Here is an 11952-nt window from a genome sequence, read left to right as displayed (position 1 = left end):
TTCAGCACCAATCAAGAAGGATGAATATAACATCACCATTGAAGAGGGACGTGGAGTGGAGCACAAGAAACACCCCACTTTCCTCAAAACACCCAATCTAGCCGAGAGCACATCTCATGCATTTGTTGATAGTGTTGCCATTTTTGAACCTTCATTGCAGTACATCGGTGAGCCACCTATTCCTATTCTCATTCCCATTTCCACTAATAGGTTGTTACCATCTTTGGTACAGGTACCCAATCGAATTCAAGGTGTTGGGACACCTTACATTGACTTTAGGAAGTTGAACGCCATAATGAGGAAGGATCAATATCCCCTGCCGTTCATAGATCCACTGTATGGAAATTTTGAGGAGCATGTCAGGGAAGATGTACCTCTTCATGCCGTGGACTACAATGGAGCTTAAATGGAGGTATCGTCTGGCTGGAAGACGTTAAAGCAAGCGCTTCTTGGGAGGCAACCCATGTGTTCAAACGAGGAAATGAAGGAATTCGAGCTTTATACCCAGATTTACGTTCTTAAAGTCTTCTCTTTCTTGCTTTTACTTTGCCATTACTGTTGTGTTTGTTAGTTGTGTTGTTTGGTTGTTTTCGGGTGAGTCTATGTTTGAAACATTGAGGACAATGCTTGGTTTAACTGTGGGGGGGGGGGGGAATAGATTGTTTTTCATGTTTTTCATGCCATATTTTTGGATTTTTTACCACCTATCACTTCTAAAAATTGTTACTCACTGTTTTTAAGTGTTTTTATTGTATTTTAAAGTGTTTTTGTGTCATATAACAGAAAAGGAAAGAAAAAAATCGAAAAAGTTTTGAAAAACCCAAAAAGAGTTGTTTTGTTTTGTTTGCCTGTCATAGGGTACCTTCCAACACAATGATGAGGATTTGGTTTTTAATTGCATGACTGTTAAACAAAGTTACAAACATGGATGGAAGTTTGATATGCTCTTTGGTTTATGCTTAGTTGTAGTTGTCATTTATGAATTCATATGTAATCACAAAGGAAAAAATCAATTTTTGTAACATGCTTGAAGGAAGGAACTCAAACAAACGTTACAACCCGGAGAGACTTGAGCCTATACCTTTGTTTGGAGAGTTATTAATCTGTGAATTTTTGTTTTCTAAAGTCATTCCATGATCTCATTATTTCTTTGCTTGGTTGCTACTTAGAATGCGTTTTATCACTTTAGTTTCAAATACTAGAACTCATGCCTATTTCATTCAAAGCATGAAATTGATTGCATAACATATAACAAGATGAAGTTGTTTAGATAAAACCAGAGCCAAAAAGACTTATCCCTTTGCATTTTTATTGTAGGTTTAAACCCTTTGAGCCTTTATTAGCCCACATTATCCTTACCTAGCCTATAATAGGACTATCCATACACTTGTTCTTAAAGGATAGTGAAGCATGATTTAGAAGGAATTCCTTTTGATCAACATATGCAGAAAAATAAGTGTGGGGGAAGGTTTTTAGTTGGAATTGTATGGTTGTACATTTTGGGTGCCAAAGAAAAGGGCACGGCAATAAAAAAAGAAAAGAAAAAGAGAAAAAAAATTGTGGAAAGAAAAAAAAAGAGAAAAGTTGTGAAAAGAAAAGAAAAAGAGTTGAAAATAAGTGAGAATGAACTCACATGTGTTGGTTGTTGAAGAAAGGGTCCAAAAGTTTGAATCTGGCCCTAAAAGTTGTATGAATCTTCCCTTTATGTTTAAAGTTGATTTTTGAATTCAAAAGTGAATTCTAAGTGTCAATTTCATTCCTTTGCTTACTATTTCTTTAAGAACCTTTGTTTTCCTTTACCTTTCTTTGTTAGCCAATACCTTTAGCCCCGTTACAACCCTTAGACTTCTATCTTGATTGTTATGTGTTTCAATAGGTGGAGTCTGAAATTGGTACGAGCATATGGTATCCCTGGTTCTCGCGTCTAAGTAGTGGCATTCTGTTCATGAGATCATACACATGTTTATGTTAATAACTCCAGAAAGTGCTTTCTTTGTTTAAAAACATATGTGAGTGTTTAGTCTGCATGTTTACATCAATCTTCTCACATATACCTAGTGTAAGGAGTAGTCATAAAATCTGAGTGAAAATAGAGAGTATATCCGGTGAGGAATTGAGTGAATTCTCTAAGGCATGTTACTACATTAAAAAATGTTGTTTTAATTGATTAAATGTGAGCTAGTAATTGGTGACTATGATTAAGTATGTGCTCGAGAGTAAGGATGGCTAAAATCTATGTAAGTAGTGATTTTTAACATGTCATGTTTCATTGGAAATCCCTGAGGTAAACGTTGGAAGGTTTAGGCCATGTTTTGTTTGTTTTGTTTGTTTTGTTTTCTTTGTTTTGCTCGAGGACTAGAAAAAGCTAGGTGTGGGGGAATTTGATAGGAGCATATTTATGCGACTTAGTTAGCATATTTTCTTGCATTTACTTAGTTAGTTTATGCTTATTATAGTGTTTTAAGCTATTTTCGTGTGTTTGTAGGTCCTAATGGCAAAGTTGGCAAGAAAGTGCATTTTGGTGCAGTTTTAGGCTGAAATGGATTGCATGCATATGGAGCAAGTTGGATGGACGCTTTTGGTGCTTAAATGAGGCTAGGAATGTGCTACAAATCTGGAGAAATTATTTCAAGACTTGGAAGATAAGGAATCAACAAGAAAGAAGGAACCAAACTGCCTTATCTTATCCAAACTGTAACTAACCTTATCTTATCCTATCCTATTCTAATCTTTTCCTAACTTAATTCCTACTGCAAGGGGGAGTTAATTTCTGATTTAAATCACCTAGAAACCTTTCTAGAAGGCCTTATCTGTTCCTACATTGGTGCTACATGTTTTTAGGCCTTGTTCTTCTAGAAATCAGCCACATAACATTGTTTCTAGAATTCCCTACAAAAGTGGCGCCCTAAATCTTTCTAGAAGTCCCAATTTCTGCCACAAAACACATTGTTTCTAGATTCCCTAGAAAAGTGGCGCCTCTACCCTTTCTAAAAGGCATTTTCCTTGCCTTGCAATCTACTCCCTTTTCCCTCAAAGTTTGCTGCAACTTCCTATCCCTTTTCCCCTTTGGATTCTGATCGTGTTAGCCTTTTTTCTTATTGGATTTGGATTGTACAAAGCCTTTTCAAAAAATTAATTAGTCTTTGACCCTTCTCTTGAGGCCCAAGCAATATGTGTCGCACCCTTTAAACCCTAGACCTAATTCTGAAGGTTTTCAGCCATGTTATATATATATATATATATATATATATATATATATATATTCTACACCACCCACCACACCATAATTCGTTGTACACCACCACCCATTGAGAAATCCATATTTTGTTGCAGAGGAGAGAAGACAAGACCTTGCCCTGGCTTCCATTAGAGAATGCGGAGTATGCCGCAAGCCTACCTGCATCCTTTGGAGTTTCTAGAGTTCTTTCTTCCCTTGTTTTGTTTCCATGTTTATTTCATATTGCTTTTCAATGGGAAGTTGCAATTGCATAAATTTGCATTCAGGATTATCAGATATAATGTTAGAATTAGAAAATACAGCTCATCTAATTCTAGAGGACCATGATTTGATATACTGAAATGCAAGGCTTTGTTTCATGTGAGATTTCATATTCTCAAAAGAACCACTATATATTTCAGACAGCAATGCAATTTTTTTTTCCAGGAGCATTAACTTCAGAGGCATGCATTTACAGTTACATGTTTAAAACAACTGAATATAGGAAGCCACAAATGAAAATTTAGTAAAATCAAAAGCATATATCAAATTGTATGTGTTTAAAACAAAATGAGTAGTTCCACGAAAAAAAATCAGGAAAGAGAAGAAAATACAGCTGAAAACACTTAAACTTACAACATCTGCCTTCTTTCCAGAATTTTCCCCCTTAGTTGAATCTACACCAACTGGAACTCTCATCTTCTTGGAAGGACGGGTATCTGATGCAGCCATAGGTGGTTGAGGTGGTTGATCTAAAAATATTGTTTTGCGTTTTTCTTTCTCTTGATTATGTGATATTCTAGCAGACTGAGTTGCAAATCCATCAAATCCAGGTTGAAGTCTTAATGTCTCATTTGAAGCATATGCCCGCGCACCACTACAAACCGTTGGCACTTCCGATTCTGTAGGTGTCAGAAACAGTCATATTGACATCTATCAGTTAAATCAGGAAGTAACATACAGAGTTGGCATTCTGAGAAATAACCTCTCACTACAGGGTTTATTCTGCTGCTAGACTTGTCAATTTTAACCGGAGAGGGCATCAACTTGGCCGAACCTAACTTGGAAGACACCATTGACTGTCCAGCTGGATCTTTCAAATTTGTCTGGAACTTGGGAATCCTGAGGAGCTTTTCATTGTTTCTCTTGTTAAAATATCTCTCCACTGCATTGCAATCAAAATATTTGAAGACGGTGATAGATATTAATATGCGCTAAGAAAGAAATCATATAACGGATAACTTTTATGATTATAGGGTGACACAAATACATTGTAAATATTAGACTATTCTAAATAGTGCCATGTGAATTTAAAACCAATAAACACATCCACAGTTTTAATTAAAAGAACTTTGATCCGAAATTTAAACAGATATTAAACGCACTCCAGGTCATTGGTGAATCACTTCAGCATTGTTAATGTCCGTTTAAATGTCAGTTTTCACTATATAGTTCCAAGACCTTGCGTGACATGTAGCAGCAATTTGACCAGGATATCTCATATCAGTTTGCTTTTAAGCGATATCATATCAAGAAAGTAATAAATGTTTTTATTTCTTTTAGGATAAATCTCAATAGAATTTAGTTAGAAAATAAGTCTTAAAGCCATTATCTTTTTAACTTCATCGTTTGATTACAACAGGTAATTAGTTCTTCGTTCATATTCCCTTGTGAGGAGTTAACGATTTGTTATGCAACAAAGTTGCTCTTTTCCTCCCCACCTTCTCTCTTTCCTCCTGGTAGAGTTCTATTAGCTACAAGTAAGGGGAATTTGATTGTTTCTTAGAAGGGGGTACCAGTCCTTGAGAAATGACATCAAGTTTACAAACATTTATTTGCTATATCTGCAACAGTGTGCTCATTTCTTATGAGTTAAGTCTACATTAAAGATGCAAATGTATAGCGCACCTACAAGTATGGAGTCATCTCTTTCAACTGCTACCTAAATTGGTAACAGGCTTTGAAAGTGACAGTAGCATTCTGAATATAAACATATTTCACTATTTTCCATAAACAAAGTAGCTTGTATAGAAGTGTTCTAAATCAAACCTACAGTATGGAAACTCTTGATGGTGGTTCGCTAATCCCATAACAATAGGCCAAAACCACTACATCCCAACAAAAGATAGACACAATACGCAATGAAATAACAGGATAAACATGTCTGATTACAATCTAACATCCTATATTTGACTGACCTGTAAGTCCCCTTATTTCATCGGGAAAAATCTCCAATATTTCACACTTTCCAACATCAAATGTACGACAGAAGAAGTAATTAGCCGTTCTCAACTCTTCTTTAGATGGCTGACGATTCCTGTCGTCCTTTGATGTGCAGACAACATTGCATTTTCCAGCAATTGCTTCCTGAAATTTGTATTTAAAAGGGTGTCATGCAAATATATTTTAATATAACATGAGGACACCCTTGTTAACTGTTTTGTATACATGCAAAAACGAAAGAACCTTAAAATAGTTTCCATGTAGCTTTTAATTGAGAAAACAAAGCCAGTATTCTGATCTGAGAGGGGAAAGAAGATGAGAGGAAAGATTATAATATTAAGGCCACAGTTACATAAAAGGAATACATGCAGTTAAGGTTAGCAACTATTATATTTCATTAGTTAACAACAACAACAACAACAACAAAGCCTTTTCCCACTAATGAATCCTAGAATGCCATTGCGCTCGGTCCTGTGTCATGTCCTCCGTTCGATCTAGGTATTCTAAGTCTTTTCTTAGGGTCTCTTCCAAAGTTTTCCTAGGTTTTCCTCTACCCCTTCGGCCCTGAACCTCTGTCCAGTAGTCACATCTTCAATCATTACCAAACACTCATCCACTACACTCATTACATCCACTCATTACCACAACCCACTCATTACCAAACATCCATCCACTACACCCATTACATCCACTCATTACCACAACATACACCACTACCACCTTAATTAGATGGTGGTCCTCTCCCTAGCCTATAAATACATCCACCCTTCACCATAACAAAGGGGGAGGAGAAAATATCCATCAGAAGACACTACATTCACATCTCACAACTCCATACACTTACACTTTCATTCCTTGGCCGGGAGAACACAATCCACCCATCCACCCTTCACCATAACTCACCTATATCCATCCACCACCATAATTTACCACTCATCCATCAAACCGCACCTTGTGCCGCAACAAAGAGAAGAAGGAGGACCTTTAGACGTGCTTGCCATTCAAGTTGGATTGTTGGAGCATTTTTAGGTGTTTTCATTCTTTTGTTTTCAATGTCTAAATTTGTTTATCTTTGCTTTATGAGTATGAGGAACTAAACCCCCCTTAGCTAGGGGGGAATTCGAAACCATGTTCATGCTTGCAATATGATTTGATTACCTTCAGTTGTGATTTCATAAGTTGTGAATTCAATTTGTTTAACTGCTTGATTGATAACTTATTCGTGTATGTTTATTAAGAGTGCACACTTAGTTTGCATGCATGAATATGATGCTAGAGTATAAGGGAGTTTCACCTAATAGTTACAAACTTCTATTCACAAGTAGTGGAGGTTGCTTATAAACGATCGCGTTAAATAAATTTTTGGCAAGAGTTTCATGCTCATCATAGTAACGAATGCCTCGTCAATACTTATAGTTTTCATAATGCTTAATCATCTTTGATTGTATCTTTATTGTGTTGTTCACGTAAAGAACTTTTGAAGAATGCTTGAATTGTTGTATGCACTTTCCCATCCAATTTAATAACTTAAAGAGAACTTGAAGGTTAACTTAAGCGGACTTAATTAACCTGGGGTGTTGAGTTTCATGATTGGTCGAAAGAACAACTGAAAATTGGTTTATGTGCAAGTATGTCATGTGTGGAGAAGAACCTCTTAGCTAGCCTTCCATCCATTCAATTTACTCAATTTCGTGCAGATTTCATTAGTTCTTTAATTTACTTGTTTTGTTTTCAAATTCGTCAAAACCAAAACCCCCTTTACTTTAAAGTGTTTTATTAGTCAAAATCTGTTTTGATTTGTGTTTTTAGGTGTCCCAAAAGTGTGTTAGAGTCCAAATTTGCCCAGTTTGTGTGTTTTAGGCAGATTTGAGCGTTTTTGCTTGTTTTGAGTCCTTTGAGTTTGTTTTAAGTTCTTTGAGTATAGTTTAGTGTTTTTAACTTTGTTTATATGTTTTTAAGTTAGTTTAGAGGTTTTAGCAAGCCCTCCTAATCCCCGGTTTAGAACGATCCCTACTTGCATTTATACTACAATTTGACAACAAGAGGGTTTAATATGTGTGTTAAGTTAATTTTCGCATCAACATCCAAAATAACAATATTACATCGTCCAACATCCAGAAGTATTCCTCGGATACTAATAGATAAACATCCAAATTAACAGATTAACAGATTGGAAATATAGAAAACCTAAAGTATTTCTCGGATACCAATAGATAAACATCCAAAAGCTGGAAGAAGCCAAAATGTTTTACCACAGATTGTCAAAGTACCTACGGTTCACCCATGGAGTGTGACAAGCGAACAAGAGTTCATTAAACTAATAAGAGTAATGGCAGAAGGTGACCCTCTCCTAATGGAGTTAGTTTGAAGGTAACCTCATCTCTTTTGATACTAAAAATACTGTGAAAAGGGTGTAAGAAAACATGTACCATTTTGTTGATTGTCATACGAAACTCTTTTCTTCTTTTTTAGGGGGGTATCTTTGGTCTCATTTTTCCTCGTTTTCATTTTTTGTAGGTTTATGTTTTACCATTCATTACTGATTGAAGATCCCCCAAAAGATGTATTCATCTCTCTCTATTTGTTCATCAATATATGAAATTAGAATTTGTGTCTTTAACAATCCCAAATTTGACTTGTAGATTGATTCAAATTCTTGCAACTGCTACATTTGGATTTTTTTTTTGTTAGAATATCATCTTGAATTATTAAACTCCCCAAGACTTACCGGTACGAGTGGCTAGCTCTCCAACCTTTATTTCTTTTAGCAACTCATCCTCTACAGAAACCCTGAAATGTAATTTCAAATGGGGGAATGAGTAAGCTCGGGCAATTTCGTTCATAAGCTCGAGTTGATAATTTTGTAATTATCAATTCAATCATCAATCTACTGCAAAATTAAAAACCCTAAAATCCCAAATTCCAATTTTAAAACCCTAAAATCCCTACACCCAAAATTCAAATTTCAAATTAATAACAAAACCCTAATTCAAAATTACCTAAATTTTAGAGGGATGATGGCTGGTACCAGTGTCCTCGACGACGGTGATGGGGTTGCTATAAAAAATGAGAGAATCGATGGCAGGGGTGATGGCCTAGCCCCTGGGTTCTCTGGGATGTTGTCCAGGAGGATGATGGGTGGTGGTGCCGTTGTGTTCGCCAAGGAGAATCAATGGTTGGTGAGGGGGAGGACGATTGGAGTCGAGGGAAGGAAACTGTCGAGGGAACTGTCGATGTTGAGAAGGGACTGAGAGAGAGTCTGGGAGTGAGAGTGAGAGTGAGAGTTGAGATGAGATGAGAGAGAGATAGAGAACATAGGGTATAAAACTAAAAGATTACATATGGCAGCTTATTCATCAATCTGGTCCGACCATTTTAATTACAAACGGGCCGGTCTAGGTACCCGTGATTCCTATACTCCAGGAATCGGCCCGAACCGAAAATCACAAAGGCCTGCCCCGACCCGCCCTGTTTCTCTTTTTTAAAAGTAGGAACCGACCCTTACCCGCCCCAAACCGCCATTACTTGCCCCGACCCGCGGTTCCTGTACCCGTTTGGCCACCCTTAGTGCACACTTAATTTGCATGCATGAATCTGATGCTAAAATATAAGGGAGTTTCTCCTAATCGTTATGAACTTATATTTACAAGTAGTGGAGGTTGATAATCACAATCATGTTAGGTAAATCCATGGAAGGAGTATCATGCAGTTCATAGTTATGAATGTCATGTCAATGCTTATGATTTTCATAAAACTTAATGATCTTTGATTGTATCTCTATCATGCTGTTCATATAGGGAATTTAAGAAGAATAATTTGGTTGCCGATGAGTATTCCATCCAATTCAATGAACTTAGGAAAATCTGAAAGTTAATTTGTGCTTTTCACAATTAATTTGGGGCATTGTCGTTCATGGTTTAAAGAAACAATACTGGAAATCAATTTATGTTGCATATGTTTCATGTGTGGAGAAGAATCCTCTAGCTAGCTCTTTAGTGTTTTGAGTCAAGTAAGTCTTAAATTCGTCCAAATAACTCTTTAGAGTCAGTTTTGAGTCTTTTTTATTGTTTTGTGTTGTTTTGAGTTAGTTTGGTTTGTTTTGAGTCATATAAGTCTAGTTAAGAGTCTTAGGGGGCGTTTGTTGCGTCGTACTATCTCGGACTGGACTAGCTTCAAGGACTAAGCTGGACTGGCTTAGACTAGACTAAGCTGGACTAACTTAGTGAAGCGTTTGGTGCAGTGTTGGATTAAGAAACTGAATAATAACAAATTCTAATATTATATTATTTAATATATAAATTATTTATATTTTATTATGAAGTGATCGGAGATGACGAGGAGTCTATCGGGAATGGTCGTTGAGCATGACGAGGACGAGAGAGGATAGTCTTAGCTAGTCCCATGGTTATTGGGGGGTCTCGCTAAGACTTTTTAGTGAAGTGTTTTGTCCATGCTAGTCCCTTTTAGTCTCATTAATGTTAGTCCCAGCATGGAACAAACACGATATTGGACTAACAGCTAGTCCAGTCCAGTCCAGTCCCACTTAATGAGGGCAAACAAACGCCCCCTTAGAGTCTAGTTTTCTGTTCTTAAGTTTAGTTTTGTGTTTTTAAGTCAGTTTTTAGTAGATTAGCATCCCTAGTTAATCCCCAGTCTAGAACGATCCCTACTTGCATTTTTACTACAATTGTCAACAATAGGGTTTAATTTGAGTGTTAGAATATTTCACATCATGATCCCATCCGGATCCATTTTGTAGGGATCCTCACATCTTAGTCATTTATCGTGTATCGTGCGTTTAGAAATCATTTTATTTTTTTATTTAAAATTAAATACAAATAATATCTAACGAAAACTAGTCGCACGATGTACGCTTCCTTTTCCGTTATTCTCAACCTAGACTCTAATATTAAAGAAACAAAATAAGACACGTTAATGTTTTTTATTTTTCTTTCAAGCTGGTAAGTTAGAAAAAGATAGGGTTTAGGGTTTTTTTTTTTTTTTTTTTTTGGTCAAAGGGTTTAGGTTGAGCAAGCTGGTAAGTTTGAAAAAGATAGGGTTCAGGTTTTCTTTCAAGCTGGTAAGTTAAGATTTAGATCCAAAATTAAAAATTCTGTCAACTCTCCGTTATTTATTAGCACGTGAGGCATACATATTAAGCTAAAACAAAATTTTTCGTTAATTGTTAGCTCGTGGGGCTACATGTGAGGCTAACTTTATCTTTTTAGTCTCACATGTGAGCCTTTAAATGCTAACAATTAACAGATAATTGATGAAATTTTCAAATTCGGGCCTAAATCCTAACAGACTTCATCACAACAGCTTAAATCCTAATTTTTTTTACCATAGGGATTATCCTCCAACTACCCTACGGAGACTTATAATCCAATTAAGTCTAATAAAAAAGAATGGAGGTGGTGGAGAAGACTTGCTTACAGTAAAAGCCTTGCACTTAGATATCTTATGTTCTTGCATGTAGGGGTGAGCACCGACCTGTTTGAAACGAACCGATTCAGGCCGGGTTGGTCCATGGGTTCAATTATTATTTTTTTTAGAACAGATCATAAGGGGGTGAGGTGAATACATCTTTCACAACCAACCAAAAAACAAAAAAATGTTTCTTAAATTCCCATCTTTCCCTGCCAATATTAACAAATAAGAGCTTACAAGGATGAGTTCACATTCAAATCCACAAGTACCTTTTGAAAAAGCTCCTTCGACCCGCTGTGGAAATGTGTTTCCTAGGCGAGGTTTTCTTTTACTAACTTTAGTTTCAGATAAGCACCCACCTTTTGCATAAAGAACTCCATCAAGAATTTGTTGACTGGAAGATAACCAAATTTAGAAATTTGGAAGCTAGGAATAGACGACGTCTTTCCAGATGCAGCTAATACAGTGACAGCAGCTGCAGCAACAGCAACCATACCTGCACCAGCAGCTGAACCACCGGTGGTGAATCGGTGAAGGTCTGGGGTGACGAAGGTGAATCGGTGATAGTCTGAGTTAGGTGATAGTCCAACAATAATGGTATGTACCACTGTGTGATACCCCAATTTTTTTTTTCTTTTTTCAATGTCTATTTTGTTGAGAATGAATCTCACATTAATGGAAAAAGGGACTTTGCATGAGTTTATAGGTAAATTAGTCTACTCTCTATATTGCCAATTAGTTTTATAGTGAAACATAACTTCATAACCAGTGCAATAAGTGCGGATATGAAACGACTGGTTTGAAAGACGAAAACTTGGGTAGAAGATGCGGACTAAGTGCGGATACCTGTTACTTGGTGCTCACTCTCAACCGAGCACCCACAGATCCGATTAAAGCAAAAGGGAATATGTCTGCGGCAGCAATTCAAAGACCCAAAACAACTGAAATTCTTTGTCAAAAGAAAAAGGATTTGGGATTCTTTCTTGCATAAAAACTAGGCCCCCTCCTCTTGATTCTTCCCTTCGCGGGTACAACGGATTTATGCTTTAGGGTATAGTGGTATTAACGGATAGACAGATCAA

At 36.6% G+C, this 11952-nt stretch overlaps 1 protein-coding gene across 1 annotated transcript; it reads right to left on the bottom strand.

Annotated features, from left to right (window-relative positions):
* Window positions 1-3703: 3703 nt before the first annotated feature.
* Window positions 3704-11364, bottom strand: LOC114826763 (uncharacterized). The gene is made up of 5 exons (XM_070804442.1): window positions 11230-11364; window positions 5416-5584; window positions 4203-4382; window positions 3854-4119; window positions 3704-3712 (listed from the first exon to the last, which is right to left on the bottom strand). Exons 1-5 carry the CDS (start codon window positions 11362-11364, stop codon window positions 3704-3706), a joined length of 759 nt encoding a protein of 252 aa, XP_070660543.1.
* Between the last annotated feature and the right edge of the window lie 588 nt (window positions 11365-11952).

The sequence above is a fragment of the Malus domestica genome, chromosome 09 (assembly GCF_042453785.1).
Source record: "Malus domestica chromosome 09, GDT2T_hap1".
In the NCBI taxonomy this organism is placed as follows: domain Eukaryota; kingdom Viridiplantae; phylum Streptophyta; class Magnoliopsida; order Rosales; family Rosaceae; genus Malus; species Malus domestica.
Note: the sequence above shows the minus strand (reverse complement) of the source record. Positions and strands in the feature narration are given on the sequence as shown.

Excerpts from the sequence above, each read along its gene's own strand:
- LOC114826763 (XM_070804442.1), bottom strand. The coding sequence starts at position 11,364 with ATGGTTGCTGTTGCTGCAGCTGCTGTCACTGTATTAGCTGCATCTGGA. Across the intron at positions 4,383-5,415 it reads TGAAATAAGGGGACTTACAG|TGGAGAGATATTTTAACAAG; the intron begins GTCAGTCAAATA and ends ATTGCAATGCAG. Across the intron at positions 4,120-4,202 it reads AATAAACCCTGTAGTGAGAG|AATCGGAAGTGCCAACGGTT; the intron begins GTTATTTCTCAG and ends TGACACCTACAG.